This window comes from Scyliorhinus torazame, chromosome 2, assembly GCF_047496885.1.
Source record: "Scyliorhinus torazame isolate Kashiwa2021f chromosome 2, sScyTor2.1, whole genome shotgun sequence".
NCBI classification, from domain to species: Eukaryota; Metazoa; Chordata; class Chondrichthyes; order Carcharhiniformes; family Scyliorhinidae; genus Scyliorhinus; species Scyliorhinus torazame.
The window spans coordinates 22,174,058-22,196,491 of record NC_092708.1 but is presented as its reverse complement, the minus strand read 5'-3'; the positions used below and the strand labels follow the sequence as shown (position 1 = coordinate 22,196,491).

Below are 22,434 nucleotides of genomic sequence, written 5' to 3'. Positions count from 1 at the left end.
GATTTAATTGTCGGTAAGCATTGACCCACAACATCAAACTTGCGTTTCCAAAGGGTCTTTCATTTAAAAAAATTATTTTTAAAATATTTTTTTTAAATTAAAGTTTTGCAAAGTTTTTCATAATAAATAGTAATAATCCTAACACAGCAAAATAGAGTGAACATTAACATAGTGCAAAAAGAGAATATACAATAGCAATTGACTAGACGTGACCCCACGCGCCTCAGTCTTCCCACACCCTCCCAACGGAGCACTCACCCCCACTCCCCTACGGGTCGCTGCTGCTGCTGACGTTTTAATTTTCCCTGAGAAGCCATCGGACGGTATTATGCCCCCGCTCAACAGCAGCAGCTCTGTACGCTTGGCAAAATTATTTACGCACATAAGTAGGCATCTGTTCGTGGTGTTGTCGTCCCTTGCTTCTCCCAGACGGAGTTCGCTGCCGTTGTCGTTTCATTCCGCTTCTGCGCACTTCCGCTTCTGCGGCCCTCCCGTCTTCCCCGTTTTCTCTGTTCCTGTGGACGTTAAGTTTGTTAATGTTTCCCTGCCTCCCCCCCCCCCCCCCTCCCCCTCCCTGGCTCTCCTCTATTGTTCCGTCTCTTCCCTCTACCCCCCCCTCTCCCCGCTCCTTCCACCCCCCCCCCCCCCCCCCCCCCCCCGGGCTCGCCTTTCCTTCCTCTTAGATTTGGCTGTTCCCCCCCCCACCTCCTCCCGGTCTATCTCTTCCCCTCATGCTTTGGCTACTCTCCCCTGTTTCTTGGCTACCTGGCTATTCTTCTGCTTGTTTGTTGGCCACAAACAGGTCCCGGAACAATTGGGTGACTGGCTCCCACGTTCTGTGGAAGCCGTCGTCTGACCCTCGGATGGCGAATTTGATTGGGCCTTTCATAAATGACCGCAGGACGTCCAAAAGTACTTTACAGGCCATGGTCTGTTTTGAAATGTCGTCACTGTTGTCATTGCATTTATATAGCACCTTGCCAACTAGTCACTGTTGTAATCTTGGAAACACAGCAGCCAATCTTCACACAGCAAGTTCCCACAAACAGCAATGTGACAATGGACAGCGAATCTGTCACACTGATCTTGGCTGAGGGATAAATATTGACCAGGGATAAATATTGTGAGAACTCCCCTGTTCTTCTTCAACGTACTGGCTTTGGGAACTTTCACACCAATCTTCTGAAGGGCAACTCGGGATGGGCAATAAATGTTGGTCGAACCAGTGACGCCCACATCCCGTAACTGAATTTTAAAAAACCTGAGAGGAGAGAGAGGGGGCAGGATTCTCCGACCCTCCACGCCGGAATCGCGGCTGGCGCGGGGTTGGAGGATAGCCGTTCACGTCGTAAATCCAGCGCGATGGTGCTTCCGCGATTCTCCGCGGCCCCGCCAGCCCCGCGCGCGAGGTCGATCCGGCGCCGGTCGGGGGCCGTGGGAACAGGCCCCCGCGGCGATTCTCCGCGGTCGACCGGCCGAACTCCCGCCGGCGTGGTTTACATGTGGTACCGCCCGACGGGAGGTGGGGCCCGCGGCCGCGGTGGCGGTCCTGGTGGGGGGGGGGGGTATCTGACTCCGGGGGAGCCTCACCGGTGGCCAGGCCCGCGATCGGGGGCCACCGGTCGGCGGGCCATCGCGATCTGGGAGGGACCGACCTTCCTCCGCGCGGGCCCGCTGCGTGGGTCCGCCATGTCTGCGAGGTGGCCCGCCGTGCGCATGCGCGGCCGCATGGTCTCGCTAGCAGGGCACCGCCGGCGGCCAGAGGTGCAGGATGCAGGCCGGGGTTCTGCTAGCCCCCTGGAAAACGGAGAATCACCCCAGACCTTCGAGTAAAAAGTCCTGAGTGATTCTCACCCGTTTTCCGGCGGGCGTGGGGCTTAGTCTCCAGAAGCAGAATCCCGCCCAGGATCTTGGTTTACAGTCTCGTTCAGAAGACAGCATCTCTGACAGTGCAGCACTCCCTCAGTACTGACCCTCTGACAGTGCAGCACTCCCTCAGTACTGACCCTCTGACAGTGCAGCACTCCCTCAGTACTGACCCTCTGACAGTGCAGCACTCCCTCAGTACTGACCCTCTGACAGTGCGGCACTCCCTCAGTACTGACCCTCTGACAGTGCTGCACTCCCTCAGTACTGACCCTCTGACAGTGCAGCACTCCCTCAGTACTGACCCACTGATAGTGCAGCACTCCCTCAGTACTGACCCTCTGACAGTGCGGCACTCCCTCAGTACTGACCCTCTGACAGTGCAGCACTCCCTCAGTACTGACCCTCTGACAGTGCAGCACTCCCTCAGTACTGACCCTCTGACAGTGCTGCACTCCCTCAGTACTGACCCTCTGACAGTGCAGCACTCCCTCAGTACTGACCCTCTGACAGTGCAGCACTCCCTCAGTACTGACCCACTGATAGTGCAGCACTCCCTCAGTACTGACCCTCTGACAGTGCGGCACTCCCTCAGTACTGACCCTCTGACAGTGCAGCACTCCCTCAGTACTGACTCTCTGACAGTGCAGCTCTCTCTCAGTACTGACCCACTGATAGTGCAGCACTCCCTCAGTACTGACCCTCTGATAGTTACGCAGTCCCTCAGTACTGACACTCTGACAGTACAGCTCTCCCTCAGTACTGACCCTCTGACAGTGCTGCACTCCCTCAGTACTGACCCTCTGACAGTGCAGCACTCCCTCAGTACTGCCCCTCTGACAGTGCGGCATTCCCTCAGTACTGACCCTCTGACAGTGCAGCACTCCCTCAGTACTGACCCTCTGACAGTGCTGCACTCCCTCAGTACTGACCCTCTGACAGTGCAGCACTCCCTCAGTACTGACCCTCTGACAGTGCAGCACTCCCTCAGTACTGACCCACTGACAGTGCAGCACTCCCTCAGTACTGGCTCTCTGACAGTGCAGCTCTCTCTCAGTACTGACCCACTGAGTGCAGCACTCCCTCAGTACTGACCCTCTGATAGTTACGCAGTCCCTCAGTACTGACACTCTGACAGTACAGCTGTCCCTCAGTACTGACCCTCTGATAGTACTGCACTCCCTCAGTACTGATCCTCCGACAGTGCAGCATTCCCTCAGTATTGACCCTCTGACAGTGCAGCATTCCCTCAGCACTGACCCTCTAACTGTGCAGCACTCCCTCAGTACTGACACTCTGACAGTGCAGCATCCCCTCAGTACTGACCCTCTGATAGTACTGCACTCCCTCAGTACTGACCCACTGATAGTGCAGCACTCCCTCAGTACTGACCCTCTGATAGTACTGCAATCCCTCAGTACTGACCCTCCGACAGTGCAGCATTCCCTCAGTATTGACCCTCTGACAGTGCAGCATTCCCTCAGTACTGACCCTCTAACAGTGCAGCACTCCCTCAGCACTGACCCTCTAACTGTGCAGCACTCCCTCAGTACTGACACTCTGACAGTGCAGCATCCCCTCAGTACTGATCCTCTGACAGTGCAGCACTCCCTCAGCACTGACCCTGTAACTATGCAGCACTCCTTCAGTACTGACCCTCTAACTGTGCAGCACTCCCTCAGTACTGACCCTCTGACAGTGCAGCATCCCCTCAGCACTGACCCTCTAACTGTGCAGCACTCCCTCAGTACGGGACGTCTGACAGTGCAGCATTCACTCAGTACTGACCCTCTGACAGTGCAGCTCTCAGGGGCTGGTTTAGCACAGAGCTAAATCGCTGGCTTTTAAAGCAGACCAAGGCAGGCCAGCAGCACGGTTCAATTCCCGCACCAGCCTCCCTGAACAGGCGCCCGAATGTGGCGACTAGGGGCTTTTCACAGTAACTTCACTTGAAGCCGACTTGTGACAGTAAGCGATTTTCATTTCATTTCATTTCCCTCAGCACTGACCCTCCAACAGTGCAGCACTCCTTCAGCACTGACCCTCCAACAGTGCAGCACTCCCTCAGTACGGAACCTCTGACAGTGCAGCACTCCCTCAGTGCGGAACCTCTGACAGTGCAGCACTGCCTCAGTACTGACGCTCTGACAGTGCTGCACTCCCTCAGTACTGACCCTCTGACAGTGCAGCACTCCCTCAGTACTGACCCTCTGACAGTGCAGCACTCCCTCAGTACTGACCCTCTGACAGTGCAGCACTCCCTCAGTACTGACCCTCTGACAGTGCAGCACTCCCTCAGTACTGACCCTCTGACAGTGCAGCACTCCCTCAGTACTGACCCTCTGACAGTGCAGCACTCCCTCAGTACTCCTCAGTACTGATCCTCTGACAGTGCAGCACTCCCTCAGTACTGACCCACTGATAGTGCAGCACTCCCTCAGTACTGACCCTCTGACAGTGCGGCACTCCCTCAGTACTGACCCTCTGACAGTGCAGCACTCCCTCAGTACTGACCCTCTGACAGTGCAGCACTCCCTCAGTACTGACCCTCTGACAGTGCTGCACTCCCTCAGTACTGACCCTCTGACAGTGCAGCACTCCCTCAGTACTGACCCTCTGACAGTGCAGCACTCCCTCAGTACTGACCCACTGATAGTGCAGCACTCCCTCAGTACTGACCCTCTGACAGTGCAGCTCTCTCTCAGTACTGACCCACTGATAGTGCAGCACTCCCTCAGTACTGACCCTCTGACAGTGCAGCACTCCCTCAGTACTGACTCTCTGACAGTGCAGCTCTCTCTCAGTACTGACCCACTGATAGTGCAGCACTCCCTCAGTACTGACACTCTGATAGTTACGCAGTCCCTCAGTACTGACACTCTGACAGTACAGCTCTCCCTCAGTACTGACCCTCTGACAGTGCTGCACTCCCTCAGTACTGACCCTCTGACAGTGCAGCACTCCCTCAGTACTGCCCCTCTGACAGTGCGGCACTCCCTCAGTACTGACCCTCTGACAGTGCAGCACTCCCTCAGTACTGACCCTCTGACAGTGCTGCACTCCCTCAGTACTGACCCTCTGACAGTGCAGCACTCCCTCAGTACTGACCCTCTGACAGTGCAGCACTCCCTCAGTACTGACCCACTGACAGTGCAGCACTCCCTCAGTACTGGCTCTCTGACAGTGCAGCTCTCTCTCAGTACTGACCCACTGATAGTGCAGCACTCCCTCAGTACTGACCCTCTGATAGTTACGCAGTCCCTCAGTACTGACACTCTGACAGTACAGCTGTCCCTCAGTACTGACCCTCTGATAGTACTGCACTCCCTCAGTACTGATCCTCCGACAGTGCAGCATTCCCTCAGTATTGACCCTCTGACAGTGCAGCATTCCCTCAGTACTGACCCTCTAACAGTGCAGCACTCCCTCAGCACTGACCCTCTAACTGTGCAGCACTCCCTCAGTACTGACACTCTGACAGTGCAGCATCCCCTCAGTGCTGACCCTCTGATAGTACTGCACTCCCTCAGTACTGACCCACTGATAGTGCAGCACTCCCTCAGTACTGACCCTCTGATAGTACTGCACTCCCTCAGTACTGACCCTCTGACAGTGCAGCTCTCCCTCAGTACTGCCCCTCTGATAGTACTGCACTCCCTCAGTACTGACCCTCCGACAGTGCAGCATTCCCTCAGTATTGACCCTCTGACAGTGCAGCATTCCCTCAGTACTGACCCTCTAACAGTGCAGCACTCCCTCAGCACTGACCCTCTAACTGTGCAGCACTCCCTCAGTACTGACACTCTGACAGTGCAGCATCCGCTCAGTACTGATCCTCTGACAGTGCAGCACTCCCTCAGCACTGACCCTGTAACTATGCAGCACTCCTTCAGTACTGACCCTCTAACTGTGCAGCACTCCCTCAGTACTGACCCTCTGACAGTGCAGCATCCCCTCAGCACTGACCCTCTAACTGTGCAGCACTCCCTCAGTACGGAACGTCTGACAGTGCAGCATTCACTCAGTACTGACCCTCTGACAGTGCAGCTCTCAGGGGCTGGTTTAGCACAGAGCTAAATCGCTGGCTTTTAAAGCAGACCAAGGCAGGCCAGCAGCACGGTTCAATTCCCGCACCAGCCTCCCTGAACAGGTGCCCGAATGTGGCGACTAGGGGCTTTTCACAGTAACTTCACTTGAAGCCGACTTGTGACAATAAGCGATTTTCATTTCATTTCATTTCCCTCAGCACTGACCCTCCAACAGTGCAGCACTCCTTCAGCACTGACCCTCCAACAGTGCAGCACTCCCTCAGTACGGAACCTCTGACAGTGCAGCACTCCCTCAGTACGGAACCTCTGACAGTGCAGCACTGCCTCAGTACTGACGCTCTGACAGTGCTGCACTCCCTCAGTACTGACCCTCTGACAGTGCAGCATTCCCTCAGTACTGACCCTCTGACAGTGCAGCACTCCCTCAGTACTGACCCTCTGACAGTGCAGCACTCCCTCAGTACTGACCCTGTGACAGTGCAGCACTCCCTCAGTACTGACCCTCTGACAGTGCTGCATTCCCTCAGTACTGACCCTCTGACAGTGCAGCACTCCCTCAGTACTGACCCACTGATAGTGCAGCACTCCCTCAGTACTGACCCTCTGACAGTGCGGCACTCCCTCAGTACTGGCCCTCTGACAGTGCAGCACTCCCTCAGTACTGACCCTCTGACAGTGCAGCACTCCCTCAGTACTGACCCTCTGACAGTGCTGCACTCCCTCAGTACTGACTCTCTGACAGTGCAGCTCTCTCTCAGTACTGACCCACTGATAGTGCAGCACTCCCTCAGTACTGACCCTCTGATAGTTACGCAGTCCCTCAGTACTGACACTCTGACAGTACAGCTCTCCCTCAGTACTGACCCTCTGACAGTGCTGCACTCCCTCAGTACTGACCCTCTGACAGTGCAGCACTCCCTCAGTACTGCCCCTCTGACAGTGCGGCACTCCCTCAGTACTGACCCTCTGACAGTGCAGCACTCCCTCAGTCCTGACCCTCTGACAGTGCTGCACTCCCTCAGTACTGACCCTCTGACAGTGCAGCACTCCCTCAGTACTGACCCTCTGACAGTGCAGCACTCCCTCAGTACTGACCCACTGACAGTGCAGCACTCCCTCAGTACTGGCCCTCTGACAGTGCAGCACTCCCTCAGTACTGACCCTCTGACAGTGCTGCACTCCCTCAGTACTGACCCTCTGACAGTGCAGCACTCCCTCAGTACTGACCCTCTGACAGTGCAGCACTCCCTCAGTACTGACCCACTGACAGTGCAGCACTCCCTCAGTACTGGCTCTCTGACAGTGCAGCTCTCTCTCAGTACTGACCCACTGATAGTGCAGCACTCCCTCAGTACTGACCCTCTGATAGTTACGCAGTCCCTCAGTACTGACACTCTGACAGTACAGCTGTCCCTCAGTACTGACCCTCTGATAGTACTGCACTCCCTCAGTACTGATCCTCCGACAGTGCAGCATTCCCTCAGTATTGACCCTCTGACAGTGCAGCATTCCCTCAGTACTGACCCTCTAACAGTGCAGCACTCCCTCAGCACTGACCCTCTTACTGTGCAGCACTCCCTCAGTACTGACACTCTGACAGTGCAGCATCCCCTCAGTACTGACCCTCTGATAGTACTGCACTCCCTCAGTACTGACCCACTGATAGTGCAGCACTCCCTCAGTACTGACCCTCTGATAGTACTGCACTCCCTCAGTACTGACCCTCTGACAGTGCAGCTCTCCCTCAGTACTGCCCCTCTGATAGTACTGCACTCCCTCAGTACTGACCCTCCGACAGTGCAGCATTCCCTCAGTATTGACCCTCTGACAGTGCAGCATTCCCTCAGTACTGACCCTCTAACAGTGCAGCACTCCCTCAGCACTGACCCTCTAACTGTGCAGCACTCCCTCAGTACTGACACTCTGACAGTGCAGCATCCCCTCAGTACTGATCCTCTGACAGTGCAGCACTCCCTCAGCACTGACCCTGTAACTATGCAGCACTCCTTCAGTACTGACCCTCTAACTGTGCAGCACTCCCTCAGTACTGACCCTCTGACAGTGCAGCATCCCCTCAGCACTGACCCTCTAACTGTGCAGCACTCCCTCAGTACGGAACGTCTGACAGTGCAGCATTCACTCAGTACTGACCCTCTGACAGTGCAGCTCTCAGGGGCTGGTTTAGCACAGAGCTAAATCGCTGGCTTTTAAAGCAGACCAAGGCAGGCCAGCAGCACGGTTCAATTCCCGCACCAGCCTCCCTGAACAGGCGCCCGAATGTGGCGACTAGGGGCTTTTCACAGTAACTTCACTTGAAGCCGACTTGTGACAATAAGCGATTTTCATTTCATTTCATTTCCCTCAGCACTGACCCTCCAACAGTGCAGCACTCCTTCAGCACTGACCCTCCAACAGTGCAGCACTCCCTCAGTACGGAACCTCTGACAGTGCAGCACTCCCTCAGTACGGAACCTCTGACAGTGCAGCACTGACGCTCTGACAGTGCTGCACTCCCTCAGTACTGACCCTCTGACAGTGCAGCACTCCCTCAGTACTGACCCTCTGACAGTGCAGCACTCCCTCAGTACTGACCCTCTGACAGTGCTGCACTCCCTCAGTACTGACCCTCTGACAGTGCAGCACTCCCTCAGTACTGACCCTCTGACAGTGCAGCACTCCCTCAGTACTGACCCACTGATAGTGCAGCACTCCCTCAGTACTGACCCTCTGACAGTGCGGCACTCCCTCAGTACTGACCCTCTGACAGTGCAGCACTCCCTCAGTACTGACCCTCTGACAGTGCAGCACTCCCTCAGTACTGACCCTCTGACAGTGCAGCACTCCCTCAGTACTGACCCACTGATAGTGCAGCACTCCCTCAGTACTGACCCTCTGACAGTGCGGCACTCCCTCAGTACTGACCCTCTGACAGTGCAGCACTCCCTCAGTACTGACTCTCTGACAGTGCAGCTCTCTCTCAGTACTGACCCACTGATAGTGCAGCACTCCCTCAGTACTGACCCTCTGATAGTTACGCAGTCCCTCAGTACTGACACTCTGACAGTACAGCTCTCCCTCAGTACTGACCCTCTGACAGTGCTGCACTCCCTCAGTACTGACCCTCTGACAGTGCAGCACTCCCTCAGTACTGCCCCTCTGACAGTGCGGCACTCCCTCAGTACTGACCCTCTGACAGTGCAGCACTCCCTCAGTACTGACCCTCTGACAGTGCTGCACTCCCTCAGTACTGACCCTCTGACAGTGCAGCACTCCCTCAGTACTGACCCTCTGACAGTGCAGCACTCCCTCAGTACTGACCCACTGACAGTGCAGCACTCCCTCAGTACTGGCTCTCTGACAGTGCAGCTCTCTCTCAGTACTGACCCACTGATAGTGCAGCACTCCCTCAGTACTGACCCTCTGATAGTTACGCAGTCCCTCAGTACTGACACTCTGACATTACAGCTGTCCCTCAGTACTGACCCTCTGATAGTACTGCACTCCCTCAGTACTGATCCTCCGACAGTGCAGCATTCCCTCAGTATTGACCCTCTGACAGTGCAGCATTCCCTCAGTACTGACCCTCTAACAGTGCAGCACTCCCTCAGCATTGACCCTCTAACTGTGCAGCATCCCCTCAGTACTGACCCTCTGATAGTACTGCACTCCCTCAGTACTGACCCACTGATAGTGCAGCACTCCCTCAGTACTGACCCTCTGATAGTACTGCACTCCCTCAGTACTGACCCTCTGACAGTGCAGCTCTCCCTCAGTACTGCCCCTCTGATAGTACTGCACTCCCTCAGTACTGACCCTCCGACAGTGCAGCATTCCCTCAGTATTGACCCTCTGACAGTGCAGCATTCCCTCAGTACTGACCCTCTAACAGTGCAGCACTCCCTCAGCACTGACCCTCTAACTGTGCAGCACTCCCTCAGTACTGACACTCTGACAGTGCAGCATCCCCTCAGTACTGATCCTCTGACAGTGCAGCACTCCCTCAGCACTGACCCTGTAACTATGCAGCACTCCTTCAGTACTGACCCTCTAACTGTGCAGCACTCCCTCAGTACTGACCCTCTGACAGTGCAGCATCCCCTCAGCACTGACCCTCTAACTGTGCAGCACTCCCTCAGTACGGAACGTCTGACAGTGCAGCATTCACTCAGTACTGACCCTCTGACAGTGCAGCTCTCAGGGGCTGGTTTAGCACAGAGCTAAATCGCTGGCTTTTAAAGCAGACCAAGGCAGGCCAGCAGCACGGTTCAATTCCCGCACCAGCCTCCCTGAACAGGCGCCCGAATGTGGCGACTAGGGGCTTTTCACAGTAACTTCACTTGAAGCCGACTTGTGACAATAAGCGATTTTCATTTCATTTCATTTCCCTCAGCACTGACCCTCCAACAGTGCAGCACTCCTTCAGCACTGACCCTCCAACAGTGCAGCACTCCCTCAGTACGGAACCTCTGACAGTGCAGCACTCCCTCAGTACGGAACCTCTGACAGTGCAGCACTGCCTCAGTACTGACGCTCTGACAGTGCTGCACTCCCTCAGTACTGACCCTCCAACAGTGCAGCAGTCCCTCAGTACTGACCCTCTGATAGTGCTGCACTCCCTCAGTACTGACCCTCTGACAGTGCAGCACTCCCTCAGTACTGACTCTCTGACAGTGCAGCTCTCTCTCAGTACTGACCCACTGATAGTGCAGCACTCCCTCAGTACTGACCCTCTGATAGTTACGCAGTCCCTCAGTACTGACACTCTGACAGTACAGCTCTCCCTCAGTACTGACCCTCTGACAGTGCTGCACTCCCTCAGTACTGACCCTCTGACAGTGCAGCACTCCCTCAGTACTGCCCCTCTGACAGTGCGGCACTCCCTAAGTACTGACCCTCTGACAGTGCAGCACTCCCTCAGTACTGACCCTCTGACAGTGCTGCACTCCCTCAGTACTGACCCTCTGACAGTGCAGCACTCCCTCAGTACTGACCCTCTGACAGTGCAGCACTCCCTCAGTACTGACCCACTGAGAGTGCAGCACTCCCTCAGTACTGGCTCTCTGACAGTGCAGCTCTCTCTCAGTACTGACCCACTGATAGTGCAGCACTCCCTCAGTACTGACCCTCTGATAGTTACGCAGTCCCTCAGTACTGACACTCTGACAGTACAGCTGTCCCTCAGTACTGACCCTCTGATAGTACTGCACTCCCTCAGTACTGATCCTCCGACAGTGCAGCATTCCCTCAGTATTGACCCTCTGACAGTGCAGCATTCCCTCAGTACTGACCCTCTAACAGTGCAGCACTCCCTCAGCACTGACCCTCTAACTGTGCAGCACTCCCTCAGTACTGACACTCTGACAGTGCAGCATCCCCTCAGTACTGACCCTCTGATAGTACTGCACTCCCTCAGTACTGACCCACTGATAGTGCAGCACTCCCTCAGTACTGACCCTCTGATAGTACTGCACTCCCTCAGTACTGACCCTCTGACAGTGCAGCTCTCCCTCAGTACTGCCCCTCTGATAGTACTGCACTCCCTCAGTACTGACCCTCCGACAGTGCAGCATTCCCTCAGTATTGACCCTCTGACAGTGCAGCATTCCCTCAGTACTGACCCTCTAACAGTGCAGCATTCCCTCAGTATTGACCCTCTGACAGTGCAGCATTCCCTCAGTACTGACCCTCTAACAGTGCAGCACTCCCTCAGCACTGACCCTCTAACTGTGCAGCACTCCCTCAGTACTGACACTCTGACAGTGCAGCATCCCCTCAGTACTGATCCTCTGACAGTGCAGCACTCCCTCAGCACTGACCCTGTAACTATGCAGCACTCCTTCAGTACTGACCCTCTAACTGTGCAGCACTCCCTCAGTACTGACCCTCTGACAGTGCAGCATCCCCTCAGCACTGACCCTCTAACTGTGCAGCACTCCCTCAGTACGGAACGTCTGACAGTGCAGCATTCACTCAGTACTGACCCTCTGACAGTGCAGCTCTCAGGGGCTGGTTTAGCACAGAGCTAAATCGCTGGCTTTTAAAGCAGACCAAGGCAGGCCAGCAGCACGGTTCAATTCCCGCACCAGCCTCCCTGAACAGGCGCCCGAATGTGGCGACTAGGGGCTTTTCACAGTAACTTCACTTAAAGCCGACTTGTGACAATAAGCGATTTTCATTTCATTTCATTTCCCTCAGCACTGACCCTCCAACAGTGCAGCACTCCTTCAGCACTGACCCTCCAACAGTGCAGCACTCCCTCAGTACGGAACCTCTGACAGTGCAGCACTCCCTCAGTACGGAACCTCTGACAGTGCAGCACTGCCTCAGTACTGACGCTCTGACAGTGCTGCACTCCCTCAGTACTGACCCTCCAACAGTGCAGCAGTCCCTCAGTACTGACCCTCTGATAGTGCTGCACTCCCTCAGTACGGAACCTCTGACAGTGCAGCACTCCCTCAGTACGGAACCTCTGACAGTGCAGCACTGCCTCAGTACTGACGCTCTGACAGTGCTGCACTCCCTCAGTACTGACCCTCCAACAGTGCAGCAGTCCCTCAGTACTGACCCTCTGATAGTGCTGCACTCCCTCAGTACTGACCCTCTGATAGTGCTGCACTCCCTCAGTACTCACCCTCTGACAGTGCGACTCACCGTCCACAAAGCTTCTGACTTAGAGACAGGCGTACTGCCCATCCTGAACCTGTGATGTGGAGATGCCGGTGTTGGACTGGGGTGAGCACAGTAAGAAGTCTTACAACACCAGGTTAAAGTCCAACAGGTTTGTTGTGAAGCACTAGCTTTCGGAGCACTGCTCCTTCCTCAGGTGACTGGATTCACCTGCTGGAGCACTGCTTCGAAAGCTAGTGATTCGAAACAAACCTGTTGTACTTTAACCTGGTGTTGTAAGACTTCTTACTATCCTGTAGCACGCCACAATGAGCAAAAATGGTTCAAGAAGATTGTTAAACATTTCAGGTACAGTAAGTAATTGTGTAGTGCAGTTTGTATTGGGTGGATAAGTGAATATCCCACAGACTGCTGAATCATAGAATTATAGAATGCCTACAGTTCAGAAGGAGGCCATTCAGCCCATCGAGTCTGCACCGATCCTTCGAAAGAGCACCATACCTAGGCCCAATCCCCTGCCCCATCCCTTTAACCCCACCTAATCTTTGGACACTTAGGGACAATTTAACATGGCTAATCCATCTAACCTGGACTGTGGGAGGAAACCGGAGCACCGGGAGGAAACCCCACGCAGACACGGGGAGAAAGTGCAAACTCCGCACAGGCAGCCACCCGAGGTCGGAATCGAACCCGGGGTCCCTGGCGCTGTGAGACCGCAGTGCCAACCACCGTGCCACCATGAGCCCTCAGTTCTCCAGAATGTGACTTCAGATTGTTTGCTCAATTCCCTGGAATAGGCCTTGTGGCAAGAGTGCTCCTCACCCGGGCAATCGGGCGCAGAGCGCAGCCAGACTGCAGAGCGATGAAGGGTGACTTGGTTTGGCTCGTTGCTTTCCCAGTCAGAGCAGGTAAAGTCCCAAATGGGGTTGGGGTGGTGGGATTAGGACTGGAGATTCTTTGCCAATTTATTCCAGCGACTCTGGGCCAAGTTCCCTGTTTTCTCCTGTTCCCTGACATTACTGACAATGAGAATCTCCTGTATATCTTCCAGATGTTATGGGCCCAGGGTTTAGAGAACACCAAAGGGTATCATGGAGTTCACCTGACCCACAACTTTTAATAGATTGTGGTATGGGGAGCACACAACCCACTCTACAGGTGTGGTACAGCAGAAATGGAAAAGTATTTTTTAAAGCAAAACAATGTTTATTCTATGAACTCAAGCTAACCTTTTTAAAACATACAGTGAACATCTTAGCAACCATTAATTCAAATACAACCGCCAAAGAATACAACACTAAGTAATCCTTGGAGTTTTCCTTTTAACATCCATAAGACTTAAAACACCTTTCACCAGAAGCACATCAGGTTAAAGTCACTACTGTTATTAGTTTTAAATCACCAGGATCGATTTACAGTCTTTAGATTACAGAGAGAGATTCATACACCTTATGGCTGTGACTGCAGCTATCCAGCTCTGAAAACGAAACTAAAACACACCCTGCAGCAAACAGCCTAAAACGAAAGTAAAAAGCTGACAGACAGCCCAGCTCCACCCACTCTCTGACATCACTGCCGTAATAAACACCCATTTCTTAAAGGTACTCTCACTACAGATACTTATATACAAACCCATTGATAAACACCCATTTCTTAAAGGTACTCGCACATGACACAGAGCCACTGCTATACAGGCAGAACTGCTTCTGCAGACAGTGATCAGAATCAATGGCAACACTGACTGAATAATTCAATTTCTAATTTGGATTTGGGGGATTTGTTTTGCCAATATGGCAGGATTGAATGTTTCAAGACTGTGCCATGGTAGGGAAGAGCGGTCCCTCTCTCTCTCTCTCTCTCTCTCTCTCTCCTACGCTTGCTTGCCCTGTTGATGTTAATGCTGATCCATAGCCATCTTTCTTCTCCCCAGGCATGCTGACGATTACCGACTTCATCAACATATTGCACAGATATTACACATCTCCGATGGTAAGGGACAATTTTAGTCCTTCTCTTTGACCAAGGATTAGCTTTTCTTGGGTTGAACAGAGGCTAGAAGGGGTTGTAGTCAATGGTACCTGCCCCCATGTTGTCTCCTTAGAGCCGACAACTGCGTCGCTTAGATTGGACCCCTTTGTTTGGGCACCACGTAAGGAGCAGGGGTTGGGGGGGGGTCTTGTGGTGCAGTGGATAGAGTCCCGAACTCTGTCCTCTACTCCTGGTCAGAAGCTGAAGTGTCAAGTCCCACTCGAGGGCTTGATGGCCACATGAGATGCACTCCTAATGTAGTCAAACAGCCTCTTTCCAATGCACCTGATGGCAGCTGGTAAAGAGTGGGAGAGTTTCCTGGTCAGCTTCATTGCAAAAGGCAATGGTAAAGCACTTCCACGCTTTGCCAAGTGTAATGATGGACCTTTCCAATGGTGCAAACTCTCTCTCTTCGAGGCTGGTAGCTGAAGAGATGTGAGGAGCAGAGAGAAAGGTCACCTTGCCGACACACTGTTGGGTACACATTATCAACAAATTACATTTACATTGCGGTTTTAACTGAAGTGCTTCACAAGAGCATAAACAGGCAAATATTTAACATTGTTTCAACCAAGGAGATATTAAAATAGGTGCTCAGAAACGTCAAGGCAGTAAGTTTAGGGAGTGGTCGTGGTTTCCGGAGGATGTTCCAGAGTTTGGGGTCCAGCCAGCTGAAACCCCTGGCCGCCAACCGGGAAGCTCCAGAGGATAGGGGCAGCTTAGAGGTTTGGAGAGCCGGAGGAGGTTGCAGAGAGGAGTGGGGAGGGGCCTGAGGCCGTGGAGGAATTGAAGGTTAGAATTGGTATGAGGAACACTGTGCTGGATTCTCCGTAGCCCCGTGCCGGAATCGGGCCCGCCGCCAGTCCAGCCATGCTCAGGGACCCGAGAATCAGCGTTTTTGTGGAGTTACGGGCAGCATGGTGGCACAAGTGGTTAGCACTGCGGCTTCACAGCGCCAGGGTCCCAGGTTCGATTCCCCGCTGGGTCACTGTCCGTGCGGAGTCTGCACGTTCTCCCCGTGTCTGCGTGGGTTTCCTCCGGGTGCTCCGGTTTCCTCCCACAGTCCAAAGACGTGCAGTTTAGGTGGATTGGCCAAGCTAAATTGCCCTTCGTGACCAAAAAAAAAGGTTGGGAGGGGTTATTGGGTTACGGAGATAGGGTGGTAGTGAGAGTTTAAGTGGATCGGTGTGGACTCGATGGGCCGAACGGCCTCCTTCTTCATCTGCCTCCACGGTCCGTGTCCTCTATGGCACTCAGCGAGGCCGCTGGAGGCACCCGCCACGTGCATGCGCGTCTTGAAACCAGAAGTGCGGGGGCCGGTATCCGCAGCTAGAGCTGCATGAATCACTCCAGGTCCCTGCTAGCCCCCTGCAGGGCATTGAATCAGCTCAACCGTTCTTCAGGAAACTTCGGAGTGAAACGCCAGCGGAGTTACGCGGCGTGGAGGACATAGCCCCATTTTGGGAGAATCCAGCCCACTTTTTAGCCCGTTGTGAAAAGCTGCTTTGATTTTTTTATTCGATCAAGGATAATATTTGATCTCCAACTTTCTCTTTCAGGTGCAAATCTACGAATTGGAGAATCACAGGATTGAGACTTGGCGAGGTGAGTGGGTAGGGGCACAGTTGTGGTTAAGTGTGTGCTGTGCGGAGTGTGTGCGTGTGATTGTGTACTTCATTCAGAAGAGAGTGAATCATTGGGCTGGTGCTGATTGTACGGAGCTGCTCTGTCCTGAACCTTGTCGAGCTTCATCAGCGTTGACGGAGCTGCACCCATCCAGGGTAGTGGAGCGTATTCCATCACACTCCTGATGTGGGTTTTGCAGATGCTGGACAGGCTTTGGGTAGTCAGGAAGTGAGTCCCTCTCTGCAGGATTCTCAGCTTTTGACCTGCTCGTGTAGCCACAGTATTTATAGGGCAAGGGAATACCTGATAAATAGCAGGACCCTGGATCGGAGGGACCTCTGTATGCACATACACTGGCCCCTTCATGTAGCAGTGCAGGTACATACAGTGGTTAAGAAGGCATATGGTAGAATTTCCTTTATTAGCTGAGACACAGGACGCAATCTATCAGCCGCGTTGCACCCGAACGGGGCGCGACGCTGCCAGTAGATGCTGGGAGAGGCCTCCCACGGGCTTTCCGGCAGTCAGTACGCGTTGCAAGATCTAACCAGATCTCGCGAGGCGCACAATGTGTGGGACCAAGCCTCACATGCCTAAGGAAGTACAAAACCCGATTGGGCCCCTGGATCTGCCAGCCTCCCCAGGGTGTCCCAGTTAGGCGCCGTTTAGTACTGGCCCACGCAAAGGTGGACCAGGTGGAACGGAACCCAGGGGGTCTTCCAGGCCATCGGAGGCACCTGAGAGGTCAGGGACAGGGCAGGGTAGCCCCCAGACCCTCCCCCTTGAACATGGGCACCTTGGTGCTTCCAGGCTGGCACCTTGGCACTGCCACCCTGGCAATGCCCAGATGCCCAGGTAGCACTGAAAAGCTGGCAGGAGCACGGCCAGGATGCCATGGTGGCAGTGCCACAGTGGCCTGCCCAAGGGTCAGGGCCTGAGTGGGGGCCATACCCATGAAAGGAGGGTGGAGGGGGGTATGAAGGGTGGGCGGGGGGCTGCAGGACTGGTATGAAAGGGCCTCCGGAATGTTGGGGGTAGTGAAGGGTAGGTGTCCTTGAAGGGGGTGCTGGAAGGCCTGAAAAGGGGGGCCTCTTAGCGACCCCATAGCACATTGTCATCACTTGGGGGGGTATGGGGTAGTGCCCATGTGTGTGTGTGGGGGGATAACATTGACCGTGGGTGGGGGACGTGGGGGTCCTCAAACCCACAGAGATCAGGCACCCTTTCATAATGGAGGCCCGGTCTCCGAGAAGCCGGTCTGGTTTGTGAGTTCAGCTCCCCAGTGATGAAAATAATTCCAAGCGTGGGCAAGTCCGAAGAGAAACTTCCCAGGGCCCCCAAAAAGTGACTAAGTGTGGTTAGATAGCGGAGGGGAACAACTCACTGACAGAGCCAGGGAGAAATTCCCAGCAAAACCTGCCACAAATGACACTTAGGGCAGGATTTACCAGCTTCCCCCCCCCCCCCCCCCCCCCCCGTGTGTTTCTCGGCAGTGGAGGCAGCCCACCAGCGAGATCTACCAGTTCCGCCGTTGTCAACGGGATTTCCCATTGGCTGCACCCCTCACCGCCGGGAAACCCGTACACCGGCCTGGGACCGGAATATCCTGCCGGCATGAACAGCCAGTAAACCCCGCCCTTAGAAACCTTTTTGTTAGATCCCGCCCATAGGGCAGCACGGTGGCACAGGGGAGAGTATGGAAGCAGACACATTCACGGCGTTCAAAAGGCATCTTGACAAACACACGGATAGGATGGGTATAGAGGGATACGGCACAAGGAAGTGCTGAGGGTTTTGGGCAGGGTTGGTATCATGACCGGAACAGGCTTGGAGGGCCGAACGGCCTGTTCCTGTGCTGTATTGTTCTTAATTCTTTGTTCTTTGTTCTTTTGACCTGCCACCCATCTTTGCACAATGATGTGTTTTTTCTTTAAGTTTGATACTGCCTTTAACTTTTTTAGTTAACCTCTGATGGTGTGTCGTCTCATTGGAATTTTTCTTTTGCTTTTAAATGTATCCATTCTGCGTGCTCTGAAATATTCCTTTAAATGTTCACCACTGCACTATTGGCCTTTCCTTTAACCTCATTTGAAAATTCACTTTAGCTACTTAAATGTCTTCACAATTGTACTTACTTAAGTTTAAAGTACTGCTCTTGGACCCACTCTTCTCTCCCTCAAACTGAATATAAAATTCAATCATAGTATGATTGCTGTTCCCTGGGGGATGGGGCTTCACTCGGAAGTTATCAATTAATTCTATCTCATTGCACAGTACCAGACCGAGTACAGTCTACTCCCTGGTTGGCTTCAGAACAGGCTGTTCTAAGAAACTATCCCCCCCAAATATCCAATAAACTCCTCACTACGTTTGCCCACCTGATTATTTCAGTCTATATGTAGATTAAAGTCCCCCATGATTGACACCGTACCTTACTGACTAGCTGCCATTATTTCTTCCTACATATGCCGCCGTATCGTGTGGTTACTGTTTGGGGGGCGTATACGCCACTCCCACAAGTGACTTCTTGCCGTTATCATTTCTCGTCTAAACCCAGACTGGTTCTACACCCTGATTCCCTGAAATGGGTCATCCAAATTGAGACGTGAACTGGAAAATGATGAATGGATGCAGCTACCAGAAGGGAAAACAGTGTCAAATCAGTGGAAGGTATTCAGAAGCCAGATTCTACGGGCACAGTGTACACATGTCTCCGCAAGGAAAAAGTGTGGCAGTGCCAAATCTAGAGTCCTCTGGCGAGCCAGGGGACAGAGAGATAAAGCAGAAAAAGAAAGCTCTCGCAGTCACAAAAAGCTGAGTATTATAGAGAGCGTAGAAGAGGATAGAAAGGACAGGGTAAAGTAAAAAAAGAAAAACAAAGAGAGGATACAGAAAAATACTGGCAGATATAATCAAAGAAAATGTAAATATATTTTACCGGTACATTAAGAGCAATACAGGAACATGGGAACATAGGAATTAGAGGCAGAAGTAGACAATTCAGCCGTTCGAGCCTGCTCCGTCATTCAATCAGACCATGGCTGCTCTCTTCCTGGTCTCCAATGCCCACCTGTTCCCCATATGCCTTTAACCCGTTTTTAAAATCAGAAATATATTTATCTCTTTCTTAATGACTCAGACTCCATCGCACTGTGGGGCAGCGAGTTCCTCAAATTCACCTACCCTGCACATCTTTGCATTGTGGAATGAGACCCACGTAGACATGGGGAGAATGTGCAAACTCCAAAGGACAGTGACCCGGGGCCGGGAACAAACCCGGGTCCTTGGCACTGAAAGGCAGTAGTGCAAACCACTGCGCCACCATGCTATCCCGGGACCCGTATCCTTGACGGGTGATAAATGACCAGGGCCAGATGGATTGTATCCCAGGCTGTTAAAGGAAGCCAGGGAGGATATAATAGCCTCCCCGAACAGGCGCCAGAATGCGGCGACTAGGGGCTTTTCACAGTAACTTCATTTGAAGCCTACTTGTGACAATAAGCGATTTTCATTTTTCATTTTCATGTAGCAAATGCTCTGAGAATCATTTTCCAATCCTCACTAGGTACAGGTAAGGTCCCGGAGGATTAGAGGTCTTCAAATGTTGTACCGTTATTTAAAAAGGGTACAAGGAACAGACCAGTAAATTATAGGCTGGCCTGTCTGACTTTAGTTGTGGGTAAATTATTGGAATCAACTCTGAGAGACAGGATAAACTGTCACTTATAGATTGATTGGGGATAGTCAGCATGGATTTGTTTGGGGAAGATCTGGTTTTCAAAGAATTTACAGTGCTGAAGGAGGCCATTCGGCCCATCGAGTCTGCACTGGCTCTTTGAAAGAGCACCCTACCCAAGGCCCACACCTCCACCCTATCCCCATTACCCAGTAACCCCACCCAATACTAAGGGCAATTTTGGACACTAAGGACAATTTAGCATGGCCAATCCACCTAACCTGCACATCTTTGGACTGTGGGAGGAAACCGGAGCACCCGGAGGAAACCCACGCACACACGGGGAGAACGAGGCAGTAACAAGGAGGATTGATGAGGGTAGTGTAGTGGATGTTGTCCACATGGATTTCAGTAAGACATTTTACAAGGGCCCACGTGGCTGACTGGTCAGAAAGGTGAGATCTGATGGACACAGGGGAAGGTGGCAGGTTGGATCCCTGATTGGTTCAGTGAGAGGAAACAAGGGGAATGGTCGATGGATGTTTCTGTGAATGGAAGACGGTTCCAGTGGTGTTCCACAGGGTTCAGTGTTTCGACCCTTGCTGTTTGTTGTATAGATTAATGATTTGGACTTAAATGTGGGTGGCGTGATTGGGAAGTTTGCAATGACACAGGAATGGGCTGTGTAGTTGATAGTGAAGAGGAAGCTCGCCGTTGACCCCAGAATGATATCAATGGTTTGGTTGAACGGGCAGAAAGTTGGCAAATGTAATTCAATTCGGAAAAGTGTGAGGTGATGCATTTGGGGAGGGCAAACAAAGTAAAGGAATACTCCATAAACGGGAAGGTATTGTGAGGGATTGAGGAAGTGGGAGACATTGGAGAGCATGTCCACAGGGCCCTGAAGGTGGCAGGACAGGTGGACAAGGTGGTCAAGGAAGCATATGGAATGCGTTCCTTTATTGGGCGAGGTACGGCATACAAAAGCAGGGATGTAATGCTGGAACTGTGTAAAACACTGGTTAGACTGGAGTTTTGTGCACAGATCTGGTCAGCAGATGACAGGAAGGACATAATTTCTCTGGAGAGAGGGCAGAGGAGATTTACAAGAATGTTGCCAGGCCAGATAATTGCAGTTATGAGGAGAGATTGGATAGCCTGGGGTTGTTTTCCTTAGAACAGAGGAGGCGAAGGGATGACCTAATTGAGGCTTATGAAGTTTTGAGGGACCTAGACAGGGCAGACAGGAACAACTTGTTTCCCCTAGTTGAGGGGTTAATTATCTGGGGGCATGGATTTCAGGTGATTGGTAAAAGGATTAGAGGGGACATGAGGAAAAGCTTTTTGACCCAGAGGGTGGTCAGCGTCTGGAATTCACTGCCTGAATTGGTGGTTGATGCAGAAACACTGAAGTTATTTAAAAGGTACCCAGACCTGTATCTGAAGTGCTGGAACATGTAAGGCCACGGTCCAGGTACTGGAAAATGGGATCAAAATGAGTCGCTGGTTTCTTTTCTTCTCTCTTATAGTGGCCGACATAGACACACTGGACTGAAAGTCCTCTTTCTCTGCCGTAACCTTTTTATGGTTCTCTAGTTCTTGAAAAAAAGATTGGGTTTGGATTCATAGTCTTTGTATTGAGTGATTCAATCATTTTATTTTCTTATAAATGTTTTTTATTGGGTTTTTCATGATTCAATCATAATGAGTAATTATCTAACACGGGCAGCACGGTAGCATTGTGGATAGCACAATTGCTTCACGGCTCCAGGGTCCCAGGTTCGATTCCGGCTTGGGTCACTGTCTGTGCGGAGTCTGCACGTTCTCCCCGTGTCTGCGTGGGTTTCCTCCGGGTACTCCGGTTTCCTCCCACAGTCCAAAGATGTGCAGGTTAGGTGGATTGGCCATGATAAATTGCCCTTAGTGTCCAAAATTGCCCTTAGTGTTGGGTGGGTTTACTGGGTTATGGGGATAGTGTGGAGGTGTTAACCTTGGGTAGGGTGCTCTTTCCAAGAGCCGGTGCAGACTCGATGGGCCGAATGGCCTCCTTCTGCACTGTAAATTCTATGATGACACATCCTGCGGGATTCGCAGTCAGCGGGATCCTCCGCTTCGCCGGCAGCGCACCAATGCCTGCGGGATTCCTGACGGCGTGGGGTGGCCACAATGAGAAACCCCACAGGCCGGCTGCGGGAACGGAGAATCCCGCTGCCGGCGGGGACGCGCCGTGCCGGGAAACGGGACTAGCGGGATGGGGAATCCTGCCCATTGCTCAGCTGATGATGTACCTGGGCTTGGTTCAGTTTCAATGATTTTACTTTCTTCTTTTTTCCAGAGATTTATTTACAAGGTTCCTTTAAGAAACTGGTCAGTATCTCCCCAAATGACAGGTAAAATGATTATTCTGTGCAGTGTACCCAGTTTAATCTCACTGTTACAGGGCGGTCGTAGAAACTAGTTTTATTAGGGAGAAATAGCAGATACTGGTTGTCATTTATTTTAAATAAATTTAGAGTGCCCAATTCATTTTTCCCAATTAAGGGGCAATTTAGCGTGGCCAAT

At 52.7% G+C, this 22,434-nt stretch overlaps 1 protein-coding gene across 3 annotated transcripts in view; it reads left to right on the top strand.

Annotated features, from left to right (window-relative positions):
- Positions 1 to 22,434, top strand: part of prkag3a (protein kinase, AMP-activated, gamma 3a non-catalytic subunit) — a 112,020-nt gene that overhangs the window by 50,378 nt on the left and 39,208 nt on the right. For all 3 annotated transcript variants that reach the window (XM_072469417.1, XM_072469427.1, XM_072469437.1), the window contains exons 5-7: positions 14,473 to 14,531; positions 16,130 to 16,175; positions 22,208 to 22,262. In XM_072469417.1, the coding sequence (XP_072325518.1) occupies positions 14,473 to 14,531; positions 16,130 to 16,175; positions 22,208 to 22,262 (160 nt within the window). The remainder of the gene's footprint in view (positions 1 to 14,472; positions 14,532 to 16,129; positions 16,176 to 22,207; positions 22,263 to 22,434) is intronic.